General features: G+C 39.3%; 1 protein-coding gene across 1 annotated transcript in view; it reads left to right on the forward strand.

Annotated features, from left to right (window-relative positions):
* Positions 1 to 19,678, forward strand: part of ROS1 (ROS proto-oncogene 1, receptor tyrosine kinase) — a 69,935-nt gene that overhangs the window by 36,056 nt on the left and 14,201 nt on the right. The window contains exons 28-42 of the mRNA XM_040059212.2: positions 182 to 399; positions 818 to 959; positions 4,573 to 4,805; positions 5,635 to 5,811; positions 6,813 to 6,987; positions 7,449 to 7,566; positions 9,578 to 9,765; positions 10,389 to 10,481; positions 11,118 to 11,247; positions 11,666 to 11,828; positions 12,094 to 12,158; positions 14,839 to 14,968; positions 15,997 to 16,094; positions 16,703 to 16,906; positions 18,098 to 18,232. Coding sequence (XP_039915146.1) covers positions 182 to 399; positions 818 to 959; positions 4,573 to 4,805; positions 5,635 to 5,811; positions 6,813 to 6,987; positions 7,449 to 7,566; positions 9,578 to 9,765; positions 10,389 to 10,481; positions 11,118 to 11,247; positions 11,666 to 11,828; positions 12,094 to 12,158; positions 14,839 to 14,968; positions 15,997 to 16,094; positions 16,703 to 16,906; positions 18,098 to 18,232 — 2,269 coding nt within the window. The remainder of the gene's footprint in view (positions 1 to 181; positions 400 to 817; positions 960 to 4,572; positions 4,806 to 5,634; positions 5,812 to 6,812; positions 6,988 to 7,448; positions 7,567 to 9,577; positions 9,766 to 10,388; positions 10,482 to 11,117; positions 11,248 to 11,665; positions 11,829 to 12,093; positions 12,159 to 14,838; positions 14,969 to 15,996; positions 16,095 to 16,702; positions 16,907 to 18,097; positions 18,233 to 19,678) is intronic.

Here is a 19,678-nt window from a genome sequence, read left to right on the forward strand (position 1 = left end):
TGTGTCTGTGGAAGTAATCTAGTAAAGTACTTTCAGGTGGAATTTTTTCTGTTTGTCTTTGTGAGAGCAGAAAGAATACTTTGTAGTTATGCTTTCTCATATGAATGGTGGTAGAATCCCATGCATGTTTGGATTGATCCAGCCATAATTTTAATTTTTAATCTTTTGATGTATTTCCTAGATAAAAGATGCCTGATTCTCTTGCCAGCCACTGAGAAACCTACTATCCTTGCCACAACTAACACCAGTTTTACATTAAGCTTGCCATCTGTCACACCACAGCAGCTATGCCCTGGCATATCCCAGCCTACGCCGACGTACCTGGTATTTTCCAGACAAATGACAAACATCTGCAGGAACTCAAGACACTGTTTGTCTGCTCCACAGGAAAAAACATTGGTATGGCTACTTCACACAGAAATGCATGTGATATCATCTACAAACAAGGAATGTGATGTCCCTTCTAGTGATTTTATAACGATTCTGTAGCTGTCTGTCAGTGAGCTTTTCCATTTCTACCTTTTCCAAGAGTAACTGTCCTTTCTCTATGGTATTTGGTAAGCTCTAGATTCTTTCATTCTCCTTTGTGCAAGTAAGCCCCTACTTTTTGGCTTGTTTTTTGTATGTGCCTTTTTTTCCTGTAGGGATCCGTTACCAAAACTGATTCTAACATTCTTTTTTTAAAGACTAAAACGTATCACAATGCAAAACCCCTACTGTATTACCTTTTTAAACACACATTTCATTGACAGATGATTGGGTTGACATGACTCTCTTTTCTAAGAAAGTATGTTTATTATCTGATTTTGACTTACAGGAATATCAGGGTCCTGTTGCTGTCTTAGAGAACTTACAGCCATTCTCGAGTTATGCCATACAAGTTGCAGTGAAAAACTACTATTCAGATGAGGAAGCACTGCCTGTGGGAGAAGGCACAGTTGGCACAACTCTATATGGAGGTTTGTTTCATATTTCAGTCTGATTTTGAACAGAGTTCTCATCTCAGTTAGAGAAAGGTGTATGCAAGTTTGGGTTGTAAATCAGAAAGCAGACAAATAGTCTGCCTAAAATATAACGATTGTAGATCTTCGCAAGGTCTTCGCAAGCAGACTTGCTGAATTTGTAAAATTTTTTGGATGTTTTTGTCTATATTCTTTAATGCTTTGGCTTATTGGCTTCCTGAGGAAAGATAAATTATAGTTAAAAGTGCTAAACAGTTGTAGTTTCTGCCTTGGACAACATCTTTAAATAACTTGTATTTGAATGTATGCGTGGCTATGTATGTTTAAATATCTGTGTTATGTATTCATTCAGTGTTAAGGTTTTTCCCCTTGGTTTGATGTCATTCTCATAATTGCTGTTCCTAAGGGTAGTGCAGATTTGTTTTGTTGTGAACCAGGCTGAAAAGACAACGCTTCATTTTTTACTTTTGGCCTGAATGAAAACAGCTCATTTTCAGTTGATTTCAAGAATTTTGATGTGCCCTTTCAGTCCTTGTTCTTTGAGAATACTACAGTCTGATCTAGTTGCCTCCTGTGCTTGTAAATACCTCAATTAGGACAGGAGGATGCTTCTACTCATTTGCTGCTCCACTCTACCTGTTTGCAGCTGTGGGGCAGCTACTGTGCCAGTTTCCTTGAAGCTGTTGACATCCTCCAGAAAGAGAAGGATCATGCAAAACATGCATGTTATGCTTTTGCACATGTTGCAACCCAACCCAATAGAATTACTTTGCTCAGCACTTTTTCTTGTTTTGCATGTGTAATTTTGTACATACACACTTGTCTTTATGAGGAGCTGCCTTTGTGCTCCTCTTCAGATAACTCCCTCAGCACTTCTGCTGAACTCTCTTGCTGAAAACATGGAAAGCCATTAGGGTAGGTAGCTATTCCCCATAGATTATGTAGTGCTTACTCTTCTGTTGTCAGTTTTGCTTTGTTGTGCCTGGTATCATCTTGATCCACATACACTCTTCATTTGTAAAGCCATCAGGCACCTCAGTTAATTTGTAAGAGAGTCAGAATTATAGCCAAGTCTACATATATATCTGTGTTTTGCTGAAACACTGGGGAGGTGGTACCTAGGGATACTTGGTGTGGAGTCCTGATTTCCTTTCTTCTTTCCTTAGGGATGCACTCTGTGGTTTCTTTAAAGGTTAGAGTAGACTATAGAATAATCAGCCTCTCTTTTTGCCATTATTGCCCAGAGGAGAGCTTCACCTCTGAGCCACCAGTGGTTTCTTTTACGCACAGATCATTCCCTGTTTTTTGTCCTGGGAGCAGCCACAATTTTCCTCTTAAAAACTCTCTGTTTAAGGTGAACTTCTTTTCATCTTTCAAATAAAAGTGAAACAAGAGGTGCAGGCATATTGCCACCCTTCTTGTGGAATCCAGACATGTTATACTTTGAAAGTTGTCTAGTTCAACTATGCTGGTTTTTTGTTTGTATTTCTTTTTTTTTTTTTCCATTTCTCTCAACAGTCAGATCCCTTAACATCTATACCACCAAGAAAATAGGCTCCCATCCTATGTGGATCTCTGAATACTGTGAGCCGGTCTCTTCTACCGTGCCTGCAGTGAGAGGACTGGCAGCAATGGCCTTTATCTGAGATGGGAGATTCAGATTAGATATCAGAAAAAATGTTTACACTGTTTGGGTGGTCAGGCACTGGAATAGGTTTCTCAGGGAGGTGGTTGAGTCACTATCCCTCGAGGTGTTTAAGAGGCTTCTGGTCTTGGGTGATGTGGTTTAGTGGTTTAGGAGTTGGAGTGGTAGTGACAGTTGGACTTAATGATCTGAAAGGTCTCTTCCAACCTTGATGATTGTATCTTCCTATGGAGTCTATGGAGAAAAACAAACAAAACTCCCCAAAACACCCCCAAATCCTAGCCTTCTATCAGTAGATTTCAATTCTTTGCACGGGATTCCACATCTGTAATACAAAACTTGTGTGACACATTTATTGAATATCATTAAATACTATTGGTATGTGGCAAGAATTGACACAGTTACTTTTTTGTATGGTAAACTCTGCCATCCTGCATCAATGTACAGCAGTGTACAACGTACAATGAAACATAAAGGTAGCATATGAAATGGGAGACTGGATTGCTCCACTCAAATGGAATTTTTTAGTCTCATGTTAAAATGAAACATGAAACTCAGAACAGGTTTCTCTAGTTGCAAAAAAATGAAAAATCTGGATGAAAATCAAGTCTTAGACAAAAACCGAAGTGAACCAACAAAAAACTCTCACCCCACCCCAGCCTACAAACCCTGAGTATTTTGAATAGGTATTTGTATCAGCATTCAGAGCTTTACACAATTTGTTGAAAAACTTCCAGCCAGCTGTAAATAGAAGCTATATGTGTCCTGACACTTATGTTCTCAATTTCATGAATGTAACTGCCAGTTTAAATTGTAATCAGATGCTGCTAGAGCCTCTTGAAGTGTGTACACTATTTAACACCTCTGAAGCTGTGTGAATTCCTTCTGCCTTTTTCTCAATTCTCTAATGAAGTGAAAGAAGCCTGGAATAATTTGTGCTTTCCATCAAACAGCAAGATAGAGGGAATGAAAAAAAGAGGAAGACAATTAATGCATTGCTCTTGCCACAGAGTGTCACTCTTACTCCACATTTGTTCTAGCTAGACAAATGAGAAATTTGTCTTCTTTCCTAGCCTAATTTCTGTATATTTCAGTAAATAATCTGTAGTCTTGCTACCAGGATATTAATTAAAACATATGGACTCATCATTTTGATATGCTGGGAACATAAATAGTGTAATGACTTGTTAACTTTTTACCTACCTGGACAGCTCAATAGTAAATAAAGAATTTTTTATGCAGAGTAGGGACATGCCACATACCATTACAAAGTCTGTGATCTTAAAGATCCAAAGGAAGGGTTGATTTTTCCAGAACAATTAGTGGGTAACCAGCTGGTGTGGACATATGAGCAGCAACCCAGTTTCTTCCTTGCACAGCTCAGCAAGACTGTATTTCTGAGAAAAATCGTAAATGATGGGAAATAATGCTTAGTTTTGAATTTTATTCCCTCGTAAGTTTCTGTTCAAGGAAAGGCTTTCCAACTGGATTAGAGCACAGGTATTTTTTTTTCTGTGCATATTCAAGTAAGCACCATAATTAACTCACATCTGAGACCCTGATTAAGTAAGCACCATAATTAACTCACATCTGAGACCCTGATTAGGAAACTAAGGGGGAGCAGGAATTTAATGATATCACTATACATGTAGAGGTATAGGACAGCAGCTCTTTTCCTGTTGTTGTTTAGTTTTTGGTGGTGGGTGGTTTTTTTTTGGGTTTTTTTGTTTGTTTGTTTTTTTTTGTCTGCTCGCATATTAGGATAGCCAAGAAGATACTGAAAGTCCCTCAAAATATTTTGAACTTGTCTGCAGCTGACTGATTATATCGGAGTATGAGTTTTACATGTGTAGAGTTTCAGTCCTGTGAATGAATCATAATAATACACTTATATCCTTCTTTTCTTTTCTTGGTAACATTTCTTGACTTCTCTAAAAGGGAGATTATTTTTTCTTTCTGTTTCAGTACCAGAGGCAGTTGACACTATTAAAACATTAGTTTTGTCTGACACCACCATCAACATATCTTGGAGTGAACCTCTGAAGCCAAATGGACCTCTTGAATCCATCCGCTATCAAATCTCTGTCAATTTATTGCCTCCTGTCCCAGCGACACCTTTGCGAAAAAGTGAATTTTCAAATGGGGTGCTTGTCTGGTCTGTCAGTGGGCTCCAACCTGGAACAAATAATTCATTCAAGGTATAATTCCAAGTAGTTTTACTGGTTTGTTCAACCTGCAAATCTTTAGACTGCTCTTCTGGAAAGCAGACAAATAAAAGTGTGCAACGTGGATTCATAAGAACAAAATGTACTGCTTCTGCCTTTACAGATGAAGGCTTAAAAGCAATAGTATATGCTGTATCTGGACAGCAGGTCTGTGATCAGAGTGACATTTTCAAAAGTAACCAAGTAAACATGTTGTCTGCACGGTGTGTACTGGGTATCAGAAATAGAGTGATTTACACCATTGAGAGAACATTCAGATTATAGCAGGAGGGGATCCATAGGTCCTAATTTGATTTGGGGCTTTTGTTAATGATTTGGATAATATAATGGGGAATACATATAAACACACATACCTAAATACCTGTACGTGTGTATGCAAGTATGCATACCTAACAGGTCATATTTGCCTGTGGCTTAGTGAAAAGCAGTGTGCTAAGGCACTTCTTGACTTTGTGTTTCTATGGTTCTAAAACACTGCCTAATACGTGATGAGACATCTGCATGTCTGTGTAAGAGAATGCGGCACTTTAGAAAGATCTAGAAAGAGAAGGGACTTGGTAGAAATCTGAGATGAGAAACTAAGAAGAGTCTCTGAGGAAGGGTCTCAGAAATGAAATGAAATTTCAGCCTGAAGGTATATAACCTTGCAGCTATGAGGCACAAAGTCTTCCTACACCTATATCTCTATTGCCTGAATACTGTCTTGTTTGAAACGTTAGTCTTCCAAACACTTGGTGCTGCTAAATCAAAGCTGCCTTTCCAACTGCTGTGATATTGTACAGTTCATCCATTGCCTTACTAGGTTCTTGCTTTTCATCCTGATGAGAACTGGTTTTCTGAAAGTGTCCGTGTTGTTGCAAAAACTTTTGAGACTCCAGCTGCACCTATCAACATAGTCCCCAGAAATACCAGTTTCCAGCTAGAATGGAGAGCTCCTCTGCACATCAACGAAACCAGCTTCTGGTTTGAGTTGCGTAAGGTAAAAATACCTCTAAGTTTTGGGGTGGGTTTTCTCAGATCAGAGAAAATTTAACCTACTCTGTCCTGGTAAGCAGGACTGGGTGGGTGGCAGGATGTACATGAAGAGTCTCAGTGGATAATTTGGGCATGGTGATGTCAGTCTTAGCTGCTCAGCAGGGGCAGGATGGAGTCAGCATTTGCCAGGAACAAGGAGGAGTGCAGCTGTAGCATTTAGTGCTCCATAGTGCCAAAGGACATCCTGGATGACCTCACCAGAATTCCTTCTGAGTCTCCTGTTTCAGCAGTCCTATCCCTGTTTCCTCACTGCCCTGCCCCAACTGGGTTTGCAGTTGCAAATCCTGTATCTGCCCTGCACAAGAAAAAGGAGAAAAGGATTTTCAGCAATAATTATTAACTACAATCTAGTATCTGGATTTTATTTTCCTCTGATAGAGGTTAGGAGAGGAGATCAGATCCAAGGAGTAAGAAGTAAGTGCTGCAGTGAGAGCAGCATGCATGGAAACTTCAGGCTTCAACACCTGAACTAGTGGACGCAGAAAAAGTCATGTCCTAAATGGATCATGCAGATTCTGTACTGCAGAAAAACAGATTCAGTAGACCTACACCAAGCATTTCCCTGCCCTAAATTAAATGTCACATTTACTAATTCCACTAACCCACCTCCTTTCAACTGCATCGTGGCAAGCTGAACTCATGGGCACGTCATGATGATCCAGAAATATAAGGGGAAGGCTCCTTTTGGCTGCATAAAGCAGGCACTTAATCTGTTGTTCTTTGTTACTGCCAAGACTTGTAGATCTCCTGAAAACAAAGAAGAAAATTAGGGTTTGTGTCCTTGGTCTCTGAGAGGACAAAGTCCCATGGTCAAAAGAGCACCTGCGTCATATTTCCACTATGATATTAAGAGGTGGCAAAGTAGTTAATCTACCCAGGAATAGAACTGTGACACATTTTCAGCAGAGCAAGAAAGTTGACCATCATGATACTTTATTTTTCTAGTGGCCAACAAAAAGTGACTGGTTTTCTCCTGCCAACACTACATGCACAGGGAATCTTGTTTACACATGCAGCCTCACTGGAACTCTTCCTTGGACCAACTACTTTGTAAGAGTAACAGTAATTTATGTTACAGGAGTGAAAAGCACGTCCTCTTCAACAAGCTTTAAAACTACAGGTAAGCACTTAACACAGGATAACATGATTTTAGGACTCTTTTCAGGATGTGACTATTAAACATAATATTTTTAAAAATTTAGGAGGCAATTTTCTTATACTTAGACCCAATAGTCCAGTGTGTTTGAAAAATGAATAGTGCAATACCATACCTTCAGAAGTAATAGAGGGAAAGAAATGAGGTTCATTTCCAAGTGGAGCAGAGGAAAGAGTGAGGGGATCTGAAATGAAATACCTAAAATGCAAGTGGTGAAAGGCTGCATGTGAGTAAAAATCTTGGAATTTATCCATCACAAAGAGAAAGCCAAGGATTCCTTCTCTATGAGGATTATTAATATAGATCCTCCTTCTTTTTGTATGTCTAAACACCCATGTGCACATCAGATTTTCTCTGTGCCTTTAGCTTTTGTCATGGTACAAGCACATTTTAAGGGTTCTGTTTCTTCCCCTGTTTGGCTTAAGCTGGTGTTCCCAGTAAGCCAGGAGTTCCTAAAAGAGCAGAAGACTCCGAAAACTCTGTACAGTGGGAAAAGGCTGATGACAATGGAAGCAAACTGACCTACTACATCTTGGAAAGCAGGTAAGTAATGCATGAGGCACTTTTCCCATAGATAGCAGCCCAGAACAAATCTGGGTGTGCAGGGCTTTTCAGGTTGGCCCCAATTGGAAGAATGAAATATATATGATGCAAGAGGCTCTTCCCATTGGGATCTCTTTCTTAGATAAACCAAGCACCCCTAATTTCCAGAAATTCTGGAAAACACAGAAGGAAAATAAACACATTGTCAGAGCAATCTTGAAATACAACAATATATTTGGATCTATATCAGTGACTTAGAAGATTTAGAGACAATTTCAAATCACAAATCTCAACTTACATGTAGTATGTATTTTTGGCTAAAATATACGTATATATATACACTAGTGTTCAGAGGACTCAAAGAAGGTATTGTAATATTGCCAGATATAAAGTATTCCCACCCCCATGGGATGACTTTTTAATAATTTTTATAGTGCATTGTCATCAAATACAGATTGCCTGGGCTATTGATGTCGCACTAGAGTGCCAGCTCACTCTTACTCCTGCACTGGCATTGGAAGGGCTGATTGGGCAGGTTAGATTATATTGCTGTGGGCAGTGACTTCGAACTTCTAAGTTTTTGACCATGACTTTGGAGAAATTTCTTTAAAGCAGTCAGTGCAAAGTTTAATTAATACATTAGTTTAAAATTAGAAGAGTCCATCTTCTGAAATATTCCAGTGATTGAAGTCATTACTGATGGAGGGAAGCAGTTTTCTAAACTCAGCCACTATTTCTTTCTCTGTGCTCATGAAAGCTAAGGACAGAAAACACTCGAGCTGGAAATGCTTTACCTATATAAGTTTTCACCCAGACATATTTTCCTGGTGTTGTAAGCTTCCTACAGTTCTGTGAGCATGCAAGACCACTGACCTGCATGCTCTGAGAAAACAATAATTTTGATATGCCTGGAGACAATCTGTACCTGATTAGCTGCAGTTGGGTAAGGAAAGATCAGTCCCTTGGTCTGTGCCAGGGCTGTGCATGAGCTGCTGTGTTCTCCAGACTCCAGCTTCTTATTCATCTCTGGAATCATAATGCATCACTGAGGTGGTCTTTTAATGAAATAAGCTGTTCTCTTGCAGTTTGAATGGACACATGCTGATGTTTTTTGACTGAATTTCACATCATTCACAAATGTTAGGTCAGTTGCATAGCATTCTAGAAAATGTTTGACTAACCCTTTTAAGCAACTTCTGTTTTTCATACAGCTCTGGTGGCAACATGTACACACCAAGGGCATGAACATATAGGTTTCTCCTGTCTTTCTGGTTTAGAAGTGTTTGGCCTATTTTCTTTATTAAAGTGTGTTCGGAGAATGAGTGACTTGCACATGAAGGTCATTTCACATGATGTATGATGGTGTTGTGTGACATGAAATGATATTTCAGATACGGCCTTTCAAGCTTAAGAACGTGGTCTTCTTTTGGTTGGTGAATAATCAGCTCTGAATTTATTGTGAGCAATCAATCTCAGCCCCACGGGGAAAGGAAGAAATACACCCAGCAGTCAGCAGACACTATGGGAAAGTGGCTAGCTAAAGAATGGTATCTTCACTACCAGTGACTTGCTTCCTATTTAGCTTGTGAAACCTGATGCACAAGAGACACTGAATTATTCTGGGTCTGGAAGAGCAAAAAGCTCTAGCACAGTGGATTTTTTTTTTTTTTTTTCCCAGAAAGATAAATTAGAACATTTTGAAATCTTGGCTGTGAAGCATATATTGATTCAGGTGAATCAGGGATATACAGAACAGTTTTTTGTGTTTTAAGCCTTCTAGTATTTCATTTCCAGTGCCAAGATCAGGATGTTTGGTTCCCAGCACTGCTGAAATGGCATGGCACAATTTTCTTCTCTGTATCCAAAACCCCATGACCAGATTGAGCTTTTATGCAGGCAGAGAAATGCTGTGAAAATCATGAAACTGAAGCAAAGAATGTGGCGGGGGTGAAGCAGTAAACTGCCCTCGTGGCATTAATGACATTCCTGCATTGTGCTGTGCATGTTGCAGGAAACAGTCTGGCAGCAGCAGCGATATGAAGTCCACGTGGGAGGTGGTTTACAATGGCTCCTGTGGCAGTATTTGCACATGGAAGGCCAAGAACTTAGAAGGAACTTTCCAGTTCAGAGCAGCTGCTGCAAATGTGCTGGGACTTGGTGAATACAGTGACAGTAGCATGGATATAATTTTGAGGGAAGGTATGTCTTGTACTTCTGTGTTCTGGCAATCTTTTTTTGTTATTCTAAATAGTAATACGAATTTAGGAATAGAGACTGGCTATTTTAATAGCAATATTCCTGCAAAGGTAATGTCTCTAATAGGTAATAAATGGTGATGTTTATACAGTGACTCCTGCTGCTAGTGCTCATCCAGGCTCTTTTGCTCAGAACAGTGGGCCTGAAAAATGCTTCTGCTCATTCATACCACTTTGTTTCTGTGGCTCTGCCACTCTGCTCTATGATGGAATTCTTGAAAAAAGGCAAGCTCACACACTGGGTAAAGATATCAGAATTTCTTCCCTTCAGCCAGAATGTTAGACTTACACTTTGTAGGTGTTTTTGGAAATCCCACCTGGAGTAGTCAAACAGTAAGGGATTTTCTATTTCTGCATATACATTAGGTTACAGGAATGGCCCAAGTCTTGGGGAGAAGGATTAGTCTGACCAGATGCACATCCACATGCAGCCTACAAATGAGCTTTGTGCAGTGGAAGACTTTACACAGCAGGCAGCTGAAGGGTCGTCTCAGGTCTTCTCTGCTCCCTGGGATTGACATTGCATGCACACACAGTAATTAAGCAAATTTCCTTTCTCTTTAACAGATAATATGAGCTCCAAGGGCCCCATCATTGCCGTTGCTTCTGTGATTGGAGTTGTTGTGCTGTTTTTGGCTGTGGTCATGTTGTTTGGTTTTGGTATGTGATTGAGTTTTTTGTTTATCCTTGGTTTGCCAGGCCTCAGTGGAAGGCAGTTCAGATGGGAAATGACTAGCCTCCAGATTTTGGGAAACACCTCCTCCCTAGGATGGGAGCTGGTAGGAATTTGTATATTGTCATTCTTTGAGGCCCCAGAGATGGCTAAATGTATTTTTTGTATCAAGGACCGGATAGAAATTCACTCTATCCTCAAGCATTTCTTGCTGTTGATTACCTGCAGGGGAGCACAGGAGTGCTTAAGGAACTCTAATGCTTGTATGTATCTTTATAAAAACTTGTACCTTGCAAGTTCTATTAAGCTTTATCCCTGAAGAAAGGATGTAATGATTACTCTGAGATTCAAATGTCCACAAGTGATGGTCCTGTCCTCTCAATCCTCATCCTTTCCCTGGGGTCTTGTTACAGACAGAAATGGATGTCCCACTGAGTTGTCTGCTCAATGAGCAGTTGTCTATGTTTTGTGGGAAAAAAATGACCAGATGGAAATGACTTGCTTACATGAGCTGTTGGGGGGTGCTCTTGATCAAAATAACATTAAACCTGTAGCCTTTTAGCGTGCTCACACACTGGGATGCTCTCAGAGTGAAACATCTAATGGTCTCCTTTCTATTCCAGTATGGAAGCAAAGATTGAAATCCAGAAAGCAGGATGGACAAATAGTGTTCATCAAGGAAGATAAAGAACTAGCTCAACTCAGGGGAATGGCTGAGACAGTGGGACTAGCCAATGCCTGTTATGCCGTACGGTATGTCCTCAGAGCAAATGTTCAGGACAAAAGAATCTAAGAGGTCTTCCATGGACCAGTTTTCATCAGGGCACTCATCTCTGAAACCTCAAGGTAGAGTTTAGAGCTGCAGGTTTGGCGCAGGTCAGGACTGCTCCAAAGGATGCCCTGCCATGCTGCCCCTCTGGCACACAGCCCAGGCTGGATCACCCCCAGCCTGGATCGTCCCCAGCCCATCCTTCATGTCACTCTGGCAAGAAACACAAGTGCACAGGGACAGAAGAAGACCTGGTGTTTTCCAGTAACTTCCAACTCAGGCCTCACCTGAGCTCCCCCTAAATATACCTGATGAGCTAAATAGTACCAGATTCATTTGAATTTTAATAGGATTTCAGACATCCTTAGGTATGAACAAGTGACTAGTATTGCTGTTTTGTAGCACTCTTCCTTCTCAAGCAGAGATTGAATCACTGCCAACTTTCCCTCGGGACAAACTCAGCTTACACAAATTGTTAGGAAGTGGAGCGTTTGGAGAAGTATATGAAGGGACTGCAGTAGATATCCTGGCAGATGGAAGTGGAGAATCCAAAGTGGCAGTCAAGGTAATCACGGCTGTGTATTTCTCTGGCAACAGAATGGGATGGGCAGAGAGATCTGTCTCAGAGGTTTTACCTGAGAAATGGATGTTGGCCTCATATGGGTGTTTCCTTGCACAGTTTCTTGCAAATCTCTTAAAGCTCAGCCTTCTAATGATTTCTGGAAAATAATATGTATTTAAGGCCACATTTATGTCTGATTGTTTTACTTAAATGGTGATAATGGTGATGATGACCAAATGTTACTACATTTCTGCTTTCTGTTGAGTAGACTTTGAAGAAGGGTGCGACAGACCAGGAGAAGAGTGAATTCTTGAAGGAGGCACACTTAATGAGGTAGGGACAGCTTTGTCCCGGGGCACCCTTCAAAGCTGTTATTCTCTGAGGGTGGTGGATTTCCAGAAGAATGAAAGCAGCACTTTCCTCTAAAGGGATTATTGTGGCATTTTTGAGGTGTTCTCGTGTTTCTGCCAAACAAGTAAATCACTACTAATGGATATAATGGAACGAAAGCTATAAATCTGATAAGCAAAATTTAAGATTCAGTATGCTCATATAATGGATTTATTTGGGATTGTACTGGTATGTTTCAGTATCTTTGCTCCCCTAAACCAAGTTAGTTGCTAAAGGGAGTTGGTCAGAATTCCACTAATCCCATTTTATTGAAAGAAACAAATCAGAACAAACCAATGCCTCAAAGTTGTAATTTACAGTGGAAAATATATTTTAAAAATGTGCCACTAGGGGCTGCCACATACCCCTTCTATTAAGGTAGTGTTAAATTATGCATCTGTCACCACTGCAAGAATTACGCCTAACAAGGTTTGTGTTTCAGCTAGAAATCTTGTTTTCCTGAGAGTCCCCAGAAACAAGAAGTTCAACTGAAATTTTCAACTGGTAGAATAAGACTGAGAGTGTAGTTTAGTTTTCAGGTGCACTTTTGCACTTCGACTTTTATTTCATGTGTGCAGAAGTAAAAACAATTTTTTAAAAAGGAAAGATTTTTTTTTCTGCACAGAAAATATGGTGTTATTAAACTGGAAATTGATTTTCACAACATTCAATTTTTTTTGTGCTTACACACTTAAAAAATATATCTTGCATTTTTTTGCCTTCTATGATACACTATTACTGAATGAGGTAAAAGGCTTGTTAAAATCAAAATTCAACCATGTAATTAAAGTGCAAATTAATTATAAAAAGTAGGAGTTGCATGTAAATTCCTTCTACATCTTCAGTCTACTTGGCATCATAAACATAGTTAAGATCTTTTTTTCTGTGTAGTATGGAAATTATATGAACCCATAATTAAAGTTTCTGAGGCTCTCCCAATTCTTGTTGCAGATAATAATCCAAACTCAGAAATCCTGGAAGAGTATATAATTGAAAATGTTTTGCATTTAAATGTAAACATTGGCATGGGCCCTTATGTACACCAATGCAATGAATCAGAAATGAAAAGAATAGAAAAGTTTAAGTATTATATAATCACCACAGTCATTAAAAACACCACCAGCAACAGCAACAGTGATGACAATAATAATAATGTATATTTTATGTTATTTGAGTATTTAATTTTTTAACATAAAAAAATATTTATTTCCATCATGGAGAGTTTAATGATTTTACTTGACTTCCATCTACAAGGTCTCATATATGAAACCAAGGGTAGAAAGGGAAAATAAGTGCATCTGAGTGCTTACAAAGAGGTAAGGTATATAAGAAGCAAGTTGTACGATATGTAAGTGCAACTTTTATTTTGCTTGCCTTTTTGGATGTTCATTAAAATTTGGCTGGTAATGTTACACATGCTGGCTCAGTTAAGCCGGAATTATTTGTTCCTTTTTATTATGTACAGCAAAGGGAAAACTGAGTTGCCTCTATTTCAAAAAGTCATTTGATATTGGTTATTGGTGAGTCACTTGTATGCAAATACACGGAGGAAATTCTTGTGTCTATCCCATCCCTCGGGAAGTAAGGGATGACAGTTCAGTGGAGAAAGGTCGGCACTGCATGCAAAGGAAAGTGCCAGGTGTTCCTTCCCCTCTTTTTGTTCCTGAAAGTACCAAAGTTTGTCTGATTGAGAGGTATGTGCTAGGGGCCGGGGGGAACTGTCAAATTCTAAATCACACTTTTTGTAAGGGTCTTTGCCCACACCTGAGATTAGGTGAATTGAAAGAGATTAGAAGGAAAATGTCCCTCTCTTATTTGTTTGTTTACGCTGCTGCATCTGACAGCATTTTGGACACCATTAATTCTCCCAACAGAGTCAAGTTTCTCTGACTGCTTGTGCAAGTGCTGTCATGCAGCAGTGAGAGGGGAAAAGCATCTTCTAACACAAGTAAAGTGATTGAAAAAGCACAGGCACTGACAGAGGCAATAAATATTCTTCATTGTTTGAAGAATAGTTGCAGTACTGAGAGTACTGACTGCTCTCTGGTAATCCCTGTCTTAGACACACAGAAACAATTGCTAGTATACTTAGAAGTATTCCTCATATGTATTTTGTTCCTCTTGCAAATGTACTGTGAAAAACTGTCCCCCTCTGAATTGTGAAAATAATATATTGCATCTTGTGCTTTTACCTTTGTGTATTCCTCTGAATCAGCAGTTCTACTGTGAATATAGTAGTAAAAATACTCTATTAAAATAATGTAGATACCTTTAATGTACAAGTAATGTACATGTAATGAATCATCTTAGTCCTAGAAGAAATTGCCATTTGGCTACTTTCCTTGCTTCCTGGAAATACGGTGAAGTGTGATTTTTAATATGTGTGTATGCATTAGAGTGCCTGTCAAAGACAGTGTAAGCCTGTATTTTGGAAGGATGTCCCTGAACTCTCCCCATGACTGAACAAATTTGGGCACTGAGAGCTACTGAATCATGTTGTTTGTAGAAGCAGGATTATAAAGGCCAAATTGCTCATTCATTGCTTGCAGCTATAAACAATCTGTTAGCTATCAACCAGCTGGATTTCTTGTACGTGCTCTTACAGTTGTTTCCTTCTGTTTAGCAAATTTGATCATCCACACATTCTGAGGTTACTTGGTGTGTGTCTGCTAAATGAACCTCAGTATCTTATACTGGAGCTGATGGAAGGAGGGGATCTACTTAGCTATTTACGAGGAGCCAGAAAGAAAAAGGTAAAGACCATGAGACTCTTATTTTTAGCATGTAACTGCCCACAGTTTCCCAGTTTTTACCTTTCTAAAAGCCCATGGTGATGTTCAGCTGTTTCTCTACTTGCAAGGTCTGACCCAACTTCTCCTTAACACCCTGGGACCTCAGTGCTCAGTGCTAACCTAGCAATCAGTGATGCTCTGAGGACGATTGAATGTCATTAGATCACTGACCAAGATTGTGCTTTCAGCCATGAGGTGTCTGTTGGATTTCTCACTGTGAAAATTATAAACTGTCCTTTTGAAAGTGGTAATAAATAATGGGGCACATGTACATGGTCTAGTAGGAATCATGGAGGTTGTTTTTTGGATTTTTTTTTTGTCTTTGAATAACAACAATTTCCTTAATGTGGGAGGCATTGTCCAAGCATATAAGGATATACTGTTCCCATGCCTATGTCCTTTAGAAAGAAAGAAAAGAAGAAAGAATAAACAATTTCAAGTCATTTTTTCTCCAGTTAGTGTGTGGATTAGGAATATGGATGGTATGACTGGAGGTAAAAATGAAATTTTATAGCATTATAACAATTATATAATTCATTTACATGATCAGATCAATTCCACAGTTAGTGTTGAATTCTACCAAAATACATATTCATGTGTCCTACTAGAAAAATATATTACACTGATTAATACAGCAACAAACAAACCTGACCTGATAGCAGGAGGAAATCTTCAGGGTCCTATTTCTTCTACAACTCTGAAAGTCCTAGGGTATTTTGAGCTGAAAATCAAACAGAACGTGCTTACCTTCCTTGCAGTGCGATGATTTGACAATTTACCCTCCTTTAAATTAGAATTCACTCGATTGACATACAGAGATTTTGCACATGTGCTTTGACTTTTTTGAAAAAATCCTATACATTTCAAATGGGGAAATACATTTCAAATGGGGAAATACATTTCAATGAGGAAATCTTGCGTGGGGCATTTGTCATTCTGAGTTGGTAAAGCTGGAAGAAATAGGTAACTTCTGTCTTTGTTTCTTGTAGCTCCAGAGCCCTTTACTAAGAGTCACTGACCTCTTGGATATATGTTTGGATGTTTGCAAAGGCTGTGTCTATTTAGAGAAGATGCATTTTATACACAGGTACAAAACTTACTTCCTTAGTCTTCCCAGGTTTACCCACTCGTTATCTTACCCAAGGAAAAAAGTCTAGAGTGATGTCACAATGTAACAGGACAGGAGAGAGCTCTGGAGTAAAATCTAGCGCTATGCTTTTCTGATAAATATCACTCACAGTCCTCTTCCAAAATGTTGGGCTGCTCTAAGATCTGAACCAAGGACTTACTGCACCCTAGGCAAGAATCATATCCAGTGCAACAGAGAGAAGGACAAGTGGAAGATCCATGTACTGTCTTTGTCTGTCTAATGGGTAGCTTTAGAGGACACAGAACCAGACTTTTCTCAGAGAGGTGCAAGAGAGGGAAAGGATAAGAAGCCACAGGCACAACTCACAGTGAAGGAAATTAGTTAATAATGTTCACAGCATCCCAGATCAATCACTGAAACAGGTCATCCAGAAGGGTTATGTCATCTCCAGTCTTGAAGACATGCCAAACTTAACTGGCCCTAAATCACTTGGACCAACCTTGGGGCTGGCACTGCTCTGAAGAGAATGTTGAGCCAGATGGCTTATAGACCTGGGTTTTTCTGCAATGCTAACTCCATCCTCTTTCCTCTGCCTTACAAATCAGGGACTTGGCTGCTCGCAACTGCCTTGTGTCTGAGAAGGAATATGAGCGTTCATCCCGGATAGTAAAGATCGGGGATTTTGGACTTGCCAGAGATGTCTATAAAAATGATTATTACAGGAAAAGAGGAGAAGGTCTACTCCCTGTCAGATGGATGGCTCCTGAAAGCCTTATTGATGGTGTCTTTACAAGTCGCTCTGATGTCTGGTGAGTTATAGCAGCCACACAGCCGTGGGGATAACCATACTAAATTCTGCAGCAAGAAAATATTGGTTTAGAGGAGGAATTACAGGGTTGTATATTGTCATCCGTAACAATTTTTAGGCTAGGGTAGATTTTCTCCTAAGTGAAATGTTAAGGATCTAATGAAATATTTGACACCATGACAGTATATTTCATGGATATATTTCTTTATGCTTTGAGTTCTTTGGATTTTGGCTGGAAGGAACTAGTGTCGCTCAAACAATTTTGCAATTATTCCAGGTCCACAGTGTGGTTTCTGCTTGGTTGGGCAGTGAATTGACTTCCTGCATGCTGTCCCATTTTTTTTCCCATTAGGTTTATTGACATTTCCTTCAATAGCCAAATATACTTTGCCCTTATAGCCAAATATACTTTGCCCTTACAGTTTCACCCTCTTCTAGTGACTTCTTTATTTTGAAGACCAGACTTTGCAGCATCATCAGGGGAAGGTCACAGCACGTTTTTGTGGAGGTTTGCTAAAAGTATGTACTTAGAGTGGCTTTGAGTTTATTGTGAAGAAGTAGAGACCCACTGTCAGGAGACATGGGGAAAAAAAAAATCCAAAACAAACCTAGACTAAACCAGATCCTCGAAACCTGATATTCACACAAGTTTAGATTTCAGTGGCCACCCGTGCTCAACTCACTGGTCTTGTCCAAGTCCCCAGTGCCTGCACCCATTTATTTGACTGCTACTCTTGCACTTATTTATGAAAGTAGTTTAGTACTCTGTCCCAAGCCAGGTACCAAATGAGGTGCTGATTGCTCCACAAGTGGTGCTTAGAAGAACTTGTCATACTCCATTTTAAACCACACCTCTAGAGATTTCAAAACACTTGTTTATATGAGGACATGTTCAACCTGAATGTTGCCCAGGGAAGTGTGGGTACTTAGTGTCTTCTGAGCTGCATCTCAGTGAGTCTGGGAAAGCATCTCAGTTCTACACATTTATTTCAGCTATTCCAGAGGCTGGCTTAGGGACAAAACCAAATTAAGTCTTCTTATTCCTAATTTTTCCTAGTATTTTTCTTAGGTTAGACACAATCTAACTGTTAACCTGTTAACAGGGAGATTTCATTATGACTACGGTTATTAATTTCTCTCTCTCTCTCTCTTTTTTTTTTTTTTTTTTTTTTTTTTTAATGGTGTTTCGCAGGGCTTTTGGAGTACTAGTGTGGGAAACATTGACTTTGGGTCAACAACCATATCCAGGTTTCTCCAATACAGAAGTTTTACACCATGTACGATCAGGAGGAAGGCTGGAATCTCCCAACAATTGTCCTGATGACCTGTAAGTTAATATTGTTTAAAAGTTGTTGATAACATTTATAAGAAACAAGAGGCTTTTTGCCAGTTGGTCATCATTATGAAGGTTGGTCATGCCCATGGAGAGCCCAACATCCTCCACTTTTGTTTCCAATAAAACTGGCCAACCTGCTGTTAATTCATCCAGTAGTCCAGCCTATGAATAAGAATTTGAAGCATGGATCTGGTAGTACTGTGAGAACAGGCTGAGAGTACCTCAAGGTATTGGTTGTAAGTTAAGATGGCTCCAAGAGAGATTTTACCGGTCTCTGTACATTGTTTGTCCATGACTGTAGATAAAGCTTTCTTTCTTAATGGTAGGTGCAGGAATAGGCTAATATTAGAACTTAAGTGAAAAATAAACTCTGCCCTTTGTAGCAAGAACTCAAAAAAGCCAATAAAAACTGAAGAAGTACAGGAAAAGGGAAGTCTGCACTTCTGGTTAGTCTTTAGCTGGACTACTTAAGTAAATCATTCAATTTCTGTTTGTCTCTTCAGCATAAAACTCAGGCTTAGTTGCAAAATTCTTGCAATTATCAGAATAAAGTAAGTACATCAAGTGGATCAAACCCCTATGACCAGAGGTGTATAAAGGAGGAAGCAGAGCATGAGCTTAACAGTCACTCAGTATTGTCTAATTTCATGTCTCAATTTCTTTATCACCCACTCAGCAAAAGCACTCACAGCAATGAACATGACAGCTGGTCCTACAAATAGGAGAGGCTACTGAAAGTGAACAATTCTTACTCCCAGGGCTGAGGAAAAGGCTTGAGAATAATTCTGTGATTGGCAAGCCAGTATCTCCGTGATAGATCTTACATCAATTACCATGTTCTGAGTTTAAGAGAAGGTGATTATTTATAATTTTGTAGATATAGCTGAAACACCATGTTAGCAATAAAAAAACACATAAAAACCCCCAAACCAAGCTTTAGCACTTGGAGGAACTGAAGAACTGAAGAGATTTGAATTTTATTTTAGTAACAGAGGGAGAACTGGGAGTCACAGAACGAATGAAAGCACAGAGAAATTTTAATTGCAATATTTTCTGCTGAGAAATGTTTCCTCAAAAAGTTTCTGTCAGCTGTCCTGTGGGTAAAAAAGCACAGGAGGCAGCTATATCCATGTGGTATTCTGACATTCAAACTTAAGCATAGGGTCATAAATTGCATTAAAACGAGCAACTAGATCTTCAGAAAAGTCAAGAAAACTTTGCTTTAAATGATCTTTAAGGTTCCAGATCTTGAATTTAGCATAGCAGATAGATCTTAAATACTAATCTGCCTGTTGTAACTTGTGGGATCATTGCCTAATAGCAGTTTTTGAAAGCCTAAGATCTGATGAGCTTAGACTCTTGTACCATCTTTTATCTCATTTGGTGAACACTCAGCACCTGCATGCAGCTTCTGTCAGTAGTGTAAACAGCTTTTTG

Source organism: Hirundo rustica, chromosome 3 (genome assembly GCF_015227805.2).
Source record: "Hirundo rustica isolate bHirRus1 chromosome 3, bHirRus1.pri.v3, whole genome shotgun sequence".
Taxonomy (NCBI): domain Eukaryota; kingdom Metazoa; phylum Chordata; class Aves; order Passeriformes; family Hirundinidae; genus Hirundo; species Hirundo rustica.